This window comes from Apteryx mantelli, chromosome 1, assembly GCF_036417845.1.
Source record: "Apteryx mantelli isolate bAptMan1 chromosome 1, bAptMan1.hap1, whole genome shotgun sequence".
In the NCBI taxonomy this organism is placed as follows: domain Eukaryota; kingdom Metazoa; phylum Chordata; class Aves; order Apterygiformes; family Apterygidae; genus Apteryx; species Apteryx mantelli.
The window spans coordinates 162,102,432-162,117,091 of record NC_089978.1 but is presented as its reverse complement, the minus strand read 5'-3'; the positions used below and the strand labels follow the sequence as shown (position 1 = coordinate 162,117,091).

The window sequence follows — 14,660 nt, the reverse complement described above, 5'->3', positions numbered from 1 at the left end:
ACTCTGAAGGCTAGGCACAGTCCCATTCTGCTGAAATGTGTAACTTGAGCCCTGGCAAGAGTGATGTCCTGGTTTGTGGAGGGGGAGAAAGCCCAAAGGAGGCTTACGGAATGTTTAATTAAGGCTGTGCAACAGTGGTAACAAGCAGAGACTCAGAGGAAAACATATGACACATTTGGCATTATTTATTCTGGGTTGTTTTTTTTTTTTACTGATGCAAAACTGTGTTTTTGTAAGATTAATGCCTCTCTTCAAATAAAATCTTTATATACTTCCAGAAAGGTGCACTTTTTTTTCCCCCCCTCCCAAGAGAAGGAAAAATGCAATGTCAAAATGCAGCTAGGGCAGACACTCCCGTTAATCTTATATTTCTACTGTACCAATCTTAAATAACTTCCTTCTGAATGTGGTGACTGTAGGTGGGCAAACTGTTCCTCCCCCCCCCCCGTAGCAGAGCACGTCCAGGTCAAAACCGCCCCTGTCTGCACTGGGGCTGCGCACCCAGATGCGTAGCTTGTGTTAGCCACAGCCACATGAAAAAAACACTTCTGTTTCTTCAGCACAGCCAGCCCAAAGGTCACACCCAGCGTGAGGGACAAGGCAGCAGCTCACAAACTCGTCTTCCTTTGGCCCCACCATAGTGAGAGGCAGGGAGGCCTGAGGCAGGGAGGCTCACAGCAGTGCGCCCCGTGGCAGCACTCCCCTTCTCGCCCTGGGGCCGGGGAAGAGCTCAGCTCTGCATCCCTGCCATGCTGGACGGTCTCCAGGCTTCGCTGCATTGCACTGCATCTCCCCCTCAGCTTTGGCCGCTGCCCAGACGGCCCGAGCTGAGGGCGTTGGAGGGAGCCACAGGGCTTCTGTGCCCTCAGGGGCAAGAGAGGGGAACGGGAAGCGGCTGCTGCGAAACGAGGGGCTTCCTCTGAAGCCTCAAGGCACAAGAAGCCGGTTTAATCTCACAAAGCGTTTTTATTGAATGGGTAAAGCCCCGGGCTCGGGCCGCAGCGCCGGCGCGGCCGTTAGACGGCCCGGCCGTGCCGCAGCGCCCGGCGCCGCCAGGGGGCGGGGGCATCCGCGGGGCGGGGCGGAGCCGCCGCCGGCTCACCGCCCCCCGGAGCGCAGCGGAGGAGGTTTGACCCTCGGCGGCTTCTCTCGGCTTCTTCCGTTCCGGAGGTGGCGTGGCCCTCGGCGGCCACCGTCCGCGCGGCTGGTTCATCCTCCTTGGCCGGGTGCGGACGGCCGGAGCGCTTTGACGGGGGGCCGCCGGGCGGGAGCGGGCGGGGAGCAGCGCCGCCATGAGCCGCAGCTACAACGATGAGCTGCAGTACCTGGACAAGCTCGACAAGAACTGCTGGCGGATCAAGAAGGGCTTCGTGCCGAACATGCACGTGCGTGGGGGGGGGGCCGCCGGGGCGGGGGGCTGCACCAACGGGGGGTGGGGCTGGGCTGAACCAAGGGCCCTTGGGCGGGGGGGGAGGGGGCGCCGGGCCGGGGACGGCCCCGGGAGAGGGGGGAGGGAAGGAGCGGGCGCGGTGCCGGCGCCCCGGGCTGACGGTCCGGCTGTCCCCGCAGGTGGAGGGCGTCTTCTACGTGAACGACCCGCTGGAGAAGCTGATGTTCGAGGAGCTGCGCAACGCCTGCCGCGGCGGAGGTGCGTGCGGCCGGGGGGAGCGGGCCCGGGCCCTCCGCCTCCTCCCCCCAGAGGGGAGCGGGTCCGCCGCGGGGCAGCGGAAGGAGGCGAGTTTGAGCCTCCACGCAGGGGTCGCTCGGGGGGGGGGGGAGCGGGCTTTAGCCTCGTCCGGCCTGTTGTGCACGGAGCTGGACCCCGGTCTGGCAGCTGGGCCGGTGCTGACGCGCTTCTGTTGTTGGCAGCGCAGCTCCGTCTCCCTAAGGACTAATGCAGCCAGACGGAGGATTTTGGAAAACTCTTCCACTTAATTAAATTGCAGATCCTGCATAATACTAGTGGATTTCTTTCTTTTTTTCTTTCTTTTTTTCTTTCTTTTTTTCTTTCTTTTTTTCTTTCTTTTTTTCTTTCTTTTTTTCTTTCTTTTTTTCTTTCTTTTACCAGACTAGCCAGACATTTTGGCAATTTGTAATGTGCCAATATTTTAAGCCAGCTATTTAGAAAACGCTTCATTGTCTATGGTGATCACTATGGTAAATCAGCAGATCCTTTACATAATCCTTCAACTTCTATTTCTCTCTCTCTCTCTCTCTCTCTCTCTTTTTTTTTTTTTTTTTTTTCAGGTGCAGGTGGCTTTTTGCCTGCTATGAAACAGATTGGGAATGTGGCTGCATTACCTGGCATTGTTCACGTGAGTAACTGCTCTGAAAAAATACTGTTTTTCTGTTCTTGCTTGCCAGTGATTATTGCCTTCCATATAGGAACTGTGCTGGGATCTAGACTGTCTTGAAATAAACTTTGGTCCATACCCTGTGTGTTAGGAACCTGTCTCTGAGTAAGAAGTGTTTGCAAGACCAGGTTGTAAAATTAATTTGGCAGGAGTGGAAGTATCTGCTTATCTCATCAACTGCCATTTGACATTAAGGCTTCTCAGCTTTGCTTTATGCTGTTTATTTTGCTTGAACCATCTTTTCTCCACAGCTCGTACTGTCTGTTTGTTGTTCTTAAGTTGTCTCTGCTAACCTGGAAGGCGTGGAGGAGTGAGGAGAGAGAGGAAGAGGTTTTTGGTTTTTTTGTTTTTTTTTTTTTTTTGGTCCTGATGATCTACATTTATGTATGTCTTGAGGTGTTTGTTTTTCATATTTAAACAATTTCAAGTGCATCAAATTAATTGGATCTTAATACAGCAAATGAGATTTAAAGAAAAGAGGGGGGGAAATGACATTCTGTTACATTTTTCCCTAGCTTTCAAAGCTTGTCACTCTTCAGTTTCTCCACAGTGTTCATCTCCTCCTGGTGTTAACAGGAGCTCTTCATTCAGTTGTGATATAGTCACGTTTGCAGCCCAGCAATGGTAGGAGTATAATACTGGCCTCCTCCCAAGCTCTCAAGCATTAAAAGGTTTTTGAAGACCAATTTGCATCCTGGGTACAGTGTGGAAAACTTAGTCTAGAAACTCTCCTTGGGCTGGAGGAATGTGTAAAGGCAGTTAGGATTCCATTTGGCCCTCTGTGTGTTGGAATGTGTAATGATTTAATACTGGCAAAGCCTGTAAAGTATGTATAGCCTTAAGAGATTTTTCGCTAAGGCTATTTGGTCTTGAGGAGATGCCACTCTTGCACTTCTCTTATTTATGTGCAGTAGAGATTAGATTCTCCCCCTACCGAGTTTAATCTGAACCTTTAATGTGTCTGAAATAAGTTATCAGGTAAACTTGCTGTGCATTTGAATTCTCATTTCTTAATTCTGTCACCCTTCTTGTGAAATACAGCCTTTCCCATTATTTATGGGTAAAAGCTCAGTAGCAGTTTTCTTTTCCTTGAAAGAGCTTGCCCAGGATACAGTTACAGTAAAGCCCATTGAAAAGTAAGTATAGTACTAGGGTTACTGATTTTATTAGAATATATTCTGGTTTTAGAATATATATCCTAGATTAAGCCGGAGTATATGTTAAATGCTTGCTTTAGCTTGGTAGCTTACTATTTTTTGTCCTTGCTTTTAATCTGATCTTGTTGTCTGCACTGTGACCCCAATACTGATAGTGAGCCTTCCTGTGTATTCAGCACTCCTTTCCTTTGCCCCATGCATTTTGGAAATGAAGCATCATAGTAGGCTGGATCACTTTTCAAGAAGCTCTAAATACAATGTGAAAGTGGTCTTTTTCATTTTAATATTATATTAATAAGTAATAAACAGTGGAAGGGCTTTTTTGATAATTTTTTTTGGTTACTTGACAAAAGTTCGGAATTTCTTGCTGCAGTAAAAGGCTGCCTGTTATGCTGTTTCAAAATATTTAAAAATAAATATTAAATAAAATATTTAAAAATATTTTAATGGTCAACCAAAAAGGAGGTAAGAGAGAATAACAGTAACCTGTTAAAGTTGGTGTTTTGGCTGGTAGTTCACAGGAGAAATGTCATGATTATCTCTCACTTTCAGTCTTCACTCTGTTTCAAACAAAGACATTTCTTTGAGATGGTGAGGGGAGGCAGAAGCAGCGCGTAATCTCCTGAAAAATACTTTTTTGTTTTTTTTAATGCTCGATAAACAGTTAACACATCTGAAAAGTTCAAATTTCTGACAGTCTTCTGGGTGTTTTTCTAAGAGATTGTGGTGTCCTAATCTAAGTCTGCCAATTTAGATATACTTTGAACTTCTAGGGTTGTGTAGGAGCATGCCCTTACTTTCTTTAACTGGTAGTAATATGAAAAGGATCAGTAAAAAGAATTCTTTTACAAAATAAAATGACTTGACTCCTATCTGCTGCATGACTTTTTCTTGCCTACGGGGTGCAATCTTTGGTCAACGTTCAGTTACACAACTAAAAAGGGAAAATGCTGACATGATCTCATTCCATAGCATTCAGCTCCTCCCTTGTTACATTTGCACTGTTCAAACATTGTAGATACCTCTAGATAAACTTGATAAAGACAACCTTATCTTCACTGTTATAACTCTGCATCACGCTACCCCTAAGCTACTACCTATGTAGGTTTTGAATATAAGGATTCTGAATCCAAAAAAAGCTAGGCTGAAATTCAGTTTGACGTTGTTTCCTATGTTTAGGTGTTTGACCTCCTGTTAAGGTTTCTTCATATCTGGTCAATGGAGTCAAGGGTTTGACTCAGCTGACTTGTCACTGGGTGTTTACTTCAGAGAGAGTGGAACTGCTCTCTGCTTCCTTTGACTGTATTGACTATGTCTCCTTTAATGGTGGGAGTTTGAATACTTACCTGAATTGAGGTGTTTATCTGCATCTTCATCTGTGACAACCACTGTCATAAGGTCAAGCATAGCTAAGATAAATCTCTGTGCAGTACGGAGTTTCATAAGACTTTAAAATGTGCTTTGTCCTCTTCCAGAGATCAATAGGCCTTCCAGATGTCCATTCAGGCTATGGGTTTGCCATTGGCAACATGGCTGCCTTCGATATGAATGATCCTGAAGCAGTAGTGTCACCAGGTAAGGATACCTTAGGACTGACTTAATCTGCACTGAGAAATGTCTGTGGTGACTTAAACACTTTTTGGGATGCCAGATCTTTACAGTACTTTACAGTACAGAACCAAAAAAAGATATATAGGAGTTAAAAGATTCTTGCACCCAGAACCTTATTTTTTATGGAGCCACTAGTTGCACTGAAAAAATCTAAACACTACAGAGAGGGTTGCCCTCGTTATTCTGGCTTGGACATGTGATGTCCTCAGTCATGAAGGGATAGCACAAGACAGTGAACTTGGGTTTGGCTAGGCAGATAAAGAATTGATTCTTTTCTTCAACATTTGAAAAACTCTGTTTAGAATATTTCTACACTTTATTAAAAACGTGACCTTAATATTTCTGTCTTTTTAACAAACACTTCAGTTTTTTGTTACTGATGATGTCTGGAGAAGCTTTTGTGGTTGTGGCCAATAGCCATGTTTCAGGTTTTCTATAGGCAGTTCCAGTGTTCCAGAGTGATTAAAACCCAAGGTCTCCTTAGTCTGGTATCTCCTCTCTGACACTTTTGATAAAGATGGCCTAGTGTAGAAGATCAATTGCACCATGTTCTGCAGTCATTCTTTTTTCTTTTAATACTAAGAATTAGCCTAAATACTAAACAATGAAGTTTAATATCCCTAGTAAGTATTTATTGCTGGTTTTAACTAGTTATTATTTATTCCAGTGAAAATTCAAAAAGGACTAGCTTTCAGGCACTTGCTTCAGGAATTTCTTACCTGAGGAAGCTGTGTTCAGATTTGCATCACAAATCACTTTCCTTAGGCAGAAGAACAGGAACTGCCTATCTACTTTCTGTAAACCATATACTCTATAGATGCGTCTTTTCTTTTGTCTTTGTTCTTTTGTCTACTTGCTGGAGCAACTTGTAAAGTGAAAGCTCTGAATTGTACAGCTGTGTTTGTAGAACATTTGCTGGAGACACTGAAAAATAGGATTTTTTAAGAGTACCAGGTTTACTTTTCTACAGGACTGCATTTTTTGACTGTCCTAGAATCTGAGGGCTTCATGTAACCTTAATAATATGAAGCTTATGCAGTCGTTCTGCTCTATTCCCAGTATTGTGTCAGAGAGAAGGCATCAGATCCCAGCATTCATTACACGCTACCTGTCAGGAAGCTTACTGATTGAAGATGAATGCAGCAAATGCTTGCCATCAGCATTCCTTCTTTATTAACATTGTGGCTTTTTCTACGCTTCTAGGTGGTGTCGGGTTTGACATCAACTGCGGTGTCCGCTTACTACGTACAAACTTGGACGAAAGTGATGTACAGCCTGTGAAGGAGCAGCTCGCTCAGGCTATGTTTGACCACATTCCTGTTGGTGTGGGCTCCAAGGGTGTCATCCCCATGAATGCCAAGTAAGAGAATGACTTTATGAGTCAGCAGAGGGGATATCTCTGGTGTTTATTTTGATGAAAGATTCATCAGCGGGAGACTTCAAGAAAGAGAAATTCTAAACCCTTTCCCATTCTGTCTACATGCATGCTTCACTAGGAGACCTGGCATAATTGTTAAGGCACAAAGTCAATGTTTTGTTGTTTAAAACTCTGAAATAACTAAGGGTTCTTGGAAGGTTCGCACTTTCTATTAAACTTCTTTAAATGTAGAGCTATTTTTGGAAAGGAGTGAGAAAGTAGGGTATCCCACACACAACAAAGGAAAAAATAACCTATTCATTTTTTTTTCCATATTAATGTCTTTGTAGACATTACATGAAGTGGCAAGAAGCCACACTTTTTATTAGAGGAGTTGGGGGCTGATCATAAAATCAGAACAATTTAGGTTGGAAGGGACCTCCTGAGGTCTCCTCATCCAAGCCCCTGCTTAGAGGATGGCTACCTCTGAAGATAGATCCAACTACGAAATTAGATCAGATTGCGCAGGGCCAAATCCAATTGGCTTTTAAATATTTCCAAGGATAATGCTTATGCAAGTGTTTGATAATTGCAGGGATTTGGAAGAGGCTCTAGAAATGGGTGTGGACTGGTCTCTCCGGGAAGGCTATGCCTGGGCAGAGGACAAGGAGCACTGCGAGGAATATGGAAGGATGCTGCAGGCTGATCCCAACAAGGTTTCCTCAAGAGCAAAGAAGAGGGGCCTCCCTCAGGTAATGTTACATTTCAGGAGGGCTTTGAGTGCTCACAGGGTTCAAATGTAAAGATAGCGGGTAGTTCTCTAACACTGTGTCTTATCTTGAAACTCTGTCTCGCATTGCTGGGCAAGGGAAAGGTGAGATGGTTAGGCTGGTTCTGAGCAAGTCTTGACAGAACTGGAACAGAGGGAAACAACACAAATATTGGGTATACCCAAGGTCCCTGGGACCATCAGTTTTTCATCAGTTAACACCTGGTACTAGAATTGTTTGCTGGCATTTCCCCATCCAGATAATGTTTTGTTGTTAAGAAACAGTGAAATTGTTCTATAACTTTTCTTCTTGTTAACTGGCTGAGCAAACAGCAGAGCAAAGAAGAATTTTAGATTGAATGTGACTAAGTCGGAGCCTTGGATTGTGGTTCAAGGGTTGGATTCCAATTCTGTAAATCATATCTTATTGCTCAGGCTGGAACACTTCTGAGATAGCTGTACTAACGCTACTATTGCTAAAGAATTTTTTATATGACTTCTAGAGGTTTATGAATTATGATGCTGCAAGTGATCTACAGCATTTTAACCTGAAAAGAATCTTATGTCCTTAATTTTCACATTCTCCTTGCAAATAAGTAATTGCCTGTTATGCAGCTGAAAAAGATGGGGCTTGGAAATGAAATATCTTGCTTTAATCTGCTGTAAGTTTTAAGAACTTAATTAACAGGATGTTGTAACTTCTTCCTGGAGTTCTAAGCAAGTATAAGACTATATCTGTCTGCCTTGCCTATACAAATTGAAGATGATTTCTCAATACTCTGCTTGTTTCCTCTTTCAATGAGGCCTGAGTTGCAAAAAAGTGGCAGCACAGTCTGTAGATCCTGGTCCTTTAGTTTAACGGCAGCCTTGTTCCAACAATAAAAATAGTTAGAAATCTGATCAAAGGGAACTATGGTGATGCTATTATTTTCTACTTCCTTTCAGTTTGTATGGTTTTTTCTTCCCTCCCTCTGGAAAAGCTTTTCTAAAACTAACTTTTCTAAAACCTTGATGTAGTGATTTGCCCTATTGCTCACATTCCCATTGCTGTCCCTTTTACTCCCAGAAGCTGGCTAACTGACACTGTCTGATCAGTATGTTGTGATTGGCAGCTGGGGACCTTGGGAGCAGGAAACCATTATGCCGAGATCCAGGTTGTGGATGACATTTACAACGAATATGCTGCCAGGAAAATGGGCATTGACCACAAGGGGCAGGTGTGCGTAATGATCCACAGTGGCAGCAGAGGTTTGGGCCACCAAGTTGCCACAGGTATGATCTGACTCATGTAGGTACCTGAAGTGAAGCAGACTCTTCAGTGTGGTCTTGTCATTGACAATAAACTCCAGCACTGAATAGCATTTCATACAGTATATTTGCTAAGTCTATTCTGAGTTGCCTTGACAGGGATTGTCTTGAGTTTTGCTTTCTTTGGCATGTATTTTCAAGCCTCTTATTGCACAGTTTAAAATCAATATATTACTTGTTTCTGGTCTTGCAGAGTTTTGATCTGGCATTCATCCGCATGATGACAAGAGATGGCAGACTGATTGGGACACAAGAAATTCCATTTAGATATAAGAATTCTTATTTGTTTCTTTCCTTAACCATGAGGATGATCAAATGCTAGAACAGGTTGCTTAGGCATATTGTAGAATATGCATCTGTGGAGATACTCAAAACTTGACTGAACAAGTCCCTGAGCAACCTGATGTCGTTAGAGATGCTCTGAGCAGGGGGTTGGATCTGATAACTTCCGGAAGTCCCTTCCAGGCTAAATTATTCTAACATCAAGAGAGGATGGAGATTTTCACTAAACCTTCTATGTCAGGGGCTCTCTTTATCTGCGCTTGCGTAGGATGGTGAGGCCGTAATCTCTGGTATAACGAAGGTAGGCATTCCTGCAGCAAAAAGGAAGAGAGTCTGTAAATTCTTAGGTCACAAAAAGGTGTTAAATCTGCATTTCTTGTTCTGAGACCCAAATGAAGTGCTTGGATTGTTGGAGCATATCACTAAGGTGAACTGCTTTTGCCTAAGCAGAGAATTCCCCAAAGTACACCCAAAGCCTTTAACTTTTCTTTCTAAAAATAATCTTGGGCTGTCCTGTTTGTGAGCAACTGATGTGGTTCTGCCACATACTCACTTTTGCATTTGAGAGGAATCTGTAAGTTTGAACATCAGCCAGATGAGTTCAGCTTTAAAACATAAATAATAGAAATCCATGTTTCATTGCATAGATTGAAACAATATTATGAAGTGACTTAGACTTAACATGTTAATTTCCCAGATGCATTGGTGGCTATGGAAAAAGCTATGAAACGGGACAAAATCATAGTGAATGATCGCCAGCTGGCGTGTGCCAGAATTGCCTCTGCAGAAGGACAGGATTACCTGAAGGGAATGGCAGCTGCTGGAAACTATGCATGGGTCAACCGCTCTTCTATGACTTTCTTAACAAGACAGGTAGGAGCAGAGTTCTCTGATGCAAATATTTTGGTACTTGTACAGATGTCTTGCTTTATCCTAGACACGTGAAAAACAGTAGCTGTAGTATTGAATATAATTTTCACTTTCGTGCTTCTTAAGCTGTGTTTGCTGGACAGACTTGCACAAAGCTGCAGTCATTGCAATCAGTCTAAAACCTCTTAACATCACTGAATAGCACTTTTAGAAGCCACTAAGGCACTTTCAAAAATATTGCCTCAAGCTAGAAGAGGAGGATACAAGAAAATTGTTTTTACACTGCTGAATCCATCTTTTCAAAGTTGCAAAAATTCATGTAGTTGATATCTGATTAAATTCCAGCGTTAAAACTGCCAATGGGCAGATAAATGGCTTAGGGCAGCCCAGTTCCAAGACCCTCAGCAGTGTTGTGTTCACTTCCATCATGGCTGAATCTCCCCGAGGTTTCTTACATGTCAAGTGTTTAGGTTACTGGTTTATCAGTAAGAAATATGTTCAAGCAAATTTGTTGCTTTCAATTTCTAAAAGTATTAGAAATCTTCCACATTTACACAGCATATATTCTTGTATTTTAAGTCCCAGTTTGCTCTCTCTTTAGGCCTTTGCCAAAGTCTTCAACACAACCCCAGATGACCTTGATATGCATGTTATCTATGATGTATCTCACAACATTGCCAAAGTGGAGCAACATGTAGTGGATGGAAAAGAGCGAACTCTGCTGGTGCACAGGAAGGGATCAACCAGGGCCTTCCCTCCTCACCATCCCCTTATTGCTGTTGATTATCAAGTAAGTTCAACTGTGGAAGAAAGATCAGAAAAGGCTTTTGGATGAATGAGCAGTTGTAGGGTTGCTAACAGATCTAAATGCTGTGGGTTCCTCTTTTGAACTAATAGCACTGGAACACTAATGAGATGCAGTGTTCTGCTTGTCTGTGTATTAAATCTTTGGGACACTGAGCTCCCTCTTCTCCTACACATACAGAACAGCTGGAAGATCACAAACAAAGGAGTGTTTCATAACTAGGGCAGGCTGCAGTGATCTGCCATGTCTCTCTGGCCACAAGTCTTTTCCTATGCTGGCCTATATCCTTCAATGCAGTTAGTTCTCTAGAATCCTTGATACTGGGTACCTAAAGCAAGTAGGGATGCTCTGAGGGCATGTGAACCTGACCTCCTTTTCCTGGAGATGCAGTTCCCCTCAGGTATTTATTAATAAAGAGTTTTATAGGCTTTTTCTTGTTCAGTTAAGGCTATTTTGCATCCACAGCTGACTGGACAGCCTGTTCTGATTGGCGGGACTATGGGCACCTGTAGCTACGTTCTTACTGGCACAGAGCAAGGCATGACTGAGACCTTCGGAACTACTTGTCATGGAGCTGTAAGTTAAATCATTTCGGGAAGGGGTTGGATTGGGATTGATATCCAAAGAACAAGGTGGTTCAAAGGTCATCTGGTGTGAGGTTCATCTGTTGGTAATGGAAGTAGAGTAGCCTTGCCACAGTAATCCTAGCCCAGGAGAAATGTAGGCTGGAAGTCCTCTTTTCTGTCCTTCACTGATTAGTTTTGACTACTCCTGCAGAAAATTATGGGGTGCTTCCTTATATAAGGTGAAGGTTAGGATGGAGATCTGAAGGATGAGATCCTGTTACCAAATTCTGATATTTCCGAGTTTACAAGAAGGATTGAATATCCTGAAGCTGTACATAAGACTCCTCAGTAGTCAGAAGAAGGTATTGCCTCCCCTCTTACATAGCATGAGACAAGGATGCTTGAGGAAGAGAAATAGCTCCCAAATCCTCCAGTAAAATTCAGGGCTGCGAATATTGTCTGACAAGTGGTTTGGATAAAAAGAGACTTGCAGACTAGTATGTTAGGCCTATAGAACTTTCTAAGTCATCGTACCAGACGTGCAATTATCCAGGAGACCATCCCTTGAAGTCTAAATTCATATCCCATTTTGTGGCTTACTATGGTCTGTGCCTCAAACTGTTCTGCGCTTGCTTTTAATGTAAATTCACTTTGAACATGTGCTGGGTGTAGCAACAGGTGTTGAACTTCACCCAAGAATATTCCAGGGGTTCTGTCCCAGGAATCTACCTCCTTGTCAGCGCGTACAACCACTTACATTAGCGGTTGTTCTGACAAATGCTCTTTCATTTCATTCAAGACAGTTGGGAATGTGGCTTAGCTTCCAGTGCATATCTGTTAGTGGTTTTTTTTTTTTTTTTTTAACACTAAAGAGTTCTGATTTTCCCTATGGCTACAAAAAAACAGAACTAACTTAAGACTATTGTCTAGGGTCGTGCTCTGTCTCGAGCCAAATCTCGACGTAACTTGGACTTCCAGGATGTATTGGACAAACTGGCTGACATGGGCATTGCCATCCGTGTTGCTTCTCCCAAACTGGTTATGGAAGAAGTGAGTTTAATACTTTTTCTGATATGGGAAAGGGGGTCTTGCTCCTTGGCCGAATGATCCTGACTTGATTCTTGGGAGTGTTGAGTGATCACTAGTATACTAAATGTACAGCTTCTGTGATTCCTTAAAGAGCTGTCCAGTTTTCTGGGAAATAATGTCATGTTTTCCCTGTCCCCAAAATCCTGCTGAAGAGATGCCCCTTTGACAGGTTTGGGTGGGGGTGTTGCGGTTTTGGTGGTGTGGGTTGGTTGGCTGTTTTTTTCCCCCTTCTCCTACCCAGTGATAGGGATAATTTACTCTCCATACTGGGAAGACCTTGTGAAAGAGCATCACAAAAACTTTTAGGTTTTGTGGATTCACTTCCTTATGTGATGCTCTCCCAGCTTTAAATTCACTGTATACTCTAGCTGTCCCATAGCTTATTAGCAATGTATGAGAGATCACTCTCAAGACAAATTCCTATATTTGCTCAAGAAGAAAACTTTGAATGGCTAGGAAACCTTGAACATTATGAATGGCTAGGAAACCTTGAACATTATGACTTCCAGTTTTTCTGTAGTAACATTATAGAATGCCTTCTTTGTTCACAGCCTCACTCATGGAAGTGCGTTAATCATTTGTAACTATGCTCTTACGGGTTTTGGTGTTGTACAAACACATTCACTGCATTAAAATCTCTATTCAAGAGAAGCTTCCTTGTCAGAATGCTGGAGGTGGAAGCTCCAAAGTTCAACACCTATTACAATCACAAACAGGCTGTTAAGATCTTTAAGGCTGCCTCCTGTAAGGAGGAATTTGGAGTGACTTCCTGCCAGATACTGAGGCCTGCCATTCTCTCCTGCTGGTGGGTTGGATTATCTGAGGATGCTGGAAAAACTAAGCCAAAATAGCAGCATTTTCTGGAATATCGTGGAACCTTGCTTTTAAAGCCAAGCATCTGACAGACCTCTTAGCTGTGTAAAATTGCTGAGATTCTCAGTTCTCTTCCCCCTACTTCTAGACCCTCAGTTAATATGTGGTTCTATTTTTGCACAGAAAAGAAGGGATATCAAAAGCCTACATCTAACTTCCTGTTGCTCTGGGTTGTTTATAGTTTTGTCTCTTTTTTTTTTCTTTCTTTCTTTCTCCTTTCTGCCCTCTCCAGGCACCAGAGTCTTATAAGAATGTGACAGATGTGGTTAACACCTGCCATGCAGCTGGCATCAGCAAGAAAGCCATTAAATTGAGACCTATTGCTGTTATTAAAGGCTAGGAACTGACAAGGCAGCAGAAACCTACTGACATCTCCAGGCCTTCCACAAAACTGACTAGAACCATCATCTTCCCGCACCTCTTGGACTCTGTAGGATGCTCAGATATCACATCCCTGTTCTGGAAATACAGGCAATTGAGGATGCCCCTATCTTTAACCACTCCTAGACATAATTAATGCCCCCCCCCTTCCACCTTCTTTTTTATATGATGCTCTTTTCTCATGATGAAAGAGCAAAAAAACCAGTTCTGGTTTTGTATGCAGTCCTTTGCCCCAACTGTGCCTGATGATTCCACTGGTGGGACTTCAGACTTACCCAAGTTGTCACTAATTGCTATGCTGCAAGACCACCTCCTTCAGCAAAGAGGGCGTATGAACCAGATCTGCTGTCTCCACACCTGAGGGCCTGGAACTCTTTCTGCATGTAGAAGTACTCTGGTAGGCAGGGTATAGCACTTTGGGGCAGGGAGAGGTTGCTCTTTTTGCAGATGGTTCTATGCATGGTCTATATCGCTGTGTGTTTTGTGGTAATTGAGTAAGAAATACCAAGTTGGGAGTGGTCTCCCAGTTGAGAGGGACTAGCTAGGCTTGAGGCACAGTCCTCTCCTCTTCCCCCACCCTGTCCCCTTTAACACATCACTTGCTGTACTGACTCAGTACAGGAAGGTATTCCACAAAATCTTGTGGAAATGCAAGTAGGATTGAATATGTTGCTTTGAAAGGTTTTGTTTGCCCTGTAAAAAGTTGTTACTTAACAACTGACAGAGAAGTGCTAATCCAACATTTTACAAAGGCCTAAGCATGTAAAAGTTGGATCAGATAGTATTGCTCACTGTGTCCTGCAGCTCTCTGATTTGAGTCCAATTGCAAGGTCAGACTCAATATGGTTTGACTGCTCTCAGCCAATTATTTTTCTTTCATGTTCATTAACTAAGACTGGAGCGGGGGGCTGACCATCAAAATTGAAATATGTGGGGGACTTATAAATAAAATGGGAAGATAGACACTGTAGCATGTCTGTGTTGTCTTTATTATGTTGCCAAAATGTCTGTTGTCCTGTTAAGTATGAGTACCAGCTTGGAATCCAACACATCTTGTGACTGCTGGTTCCATCTAGCTGGGTAGGGGATGAAGCTTGACTGTAAGCCTATATGTGGACACAAGAGGGCAGGCAGAGGAAAATAAAACCTCAAAGCAAGAGTGCAGCCCTGCCAAGGACTCCCATGCAAAAGGAGCAGATACTGGTGGATGGGCTTTGACAGTCAAGCACCTTTTGGGG

At 43.3% G+C, this 14,660-nt stretch overlaps 1 protein-coding gene across 2 annotated transcripts; it reads left to right on the top strand.

The window, feature by feature from the left end:
- Nucleotides 1-1,139: 1,139 nt before the first annotated feature.
- Nucleotides 1,140-14,392, top strand: RTCB (RNA 2',3'-cyclic phosphate and 5'-OH ligase). 2 transcript variants are annotated; one of them, XM_067308966.1, is made up of 12 exons: nucleotides 1,140-1,385; nucleotides 1,570-1,648; nucleotides 2,248-2,315; nucleotides 4,987-5,086; nucleotides 6,326-6,482; nucleotides 7,075-7,231; nucleotides 8,361-8,520; nucleotides 9,536-9,711; nucleotides 10,310-10,498; nucleotides 10,979-11,089; nucleotides 12,010-12,129; nucleotides 13,274-14,392. In XM_067308966.1, the coding sequence occupies exons 1-12, from the start codon at nucleotides 1,293-1,295 to the stop codon at nucleotides 13,379-13,381; spliced, it is 1,518 nt and encodes a 505-aa protein (XP_067165067.1). In that variant the 5' UTR covers nucleotides 1,140-1,292; the 3' UTR covers nucleotides 13,382-14,392. The 2 variants fall into 2 exon arrangements, with proteins under 2 accessions (XP_067165067.1, XP_067165076.1); XM_067308975.1 differs by lacking the exons at nucleotides 1,140-1,385; nucleotides 1,570-1,648; nucleotides 2,248-2,315 and adding an exon at nucleotides 3,354-3,490.
- Nucleotides 14,393-14,660: the final 268 nt, after the last annotated feature.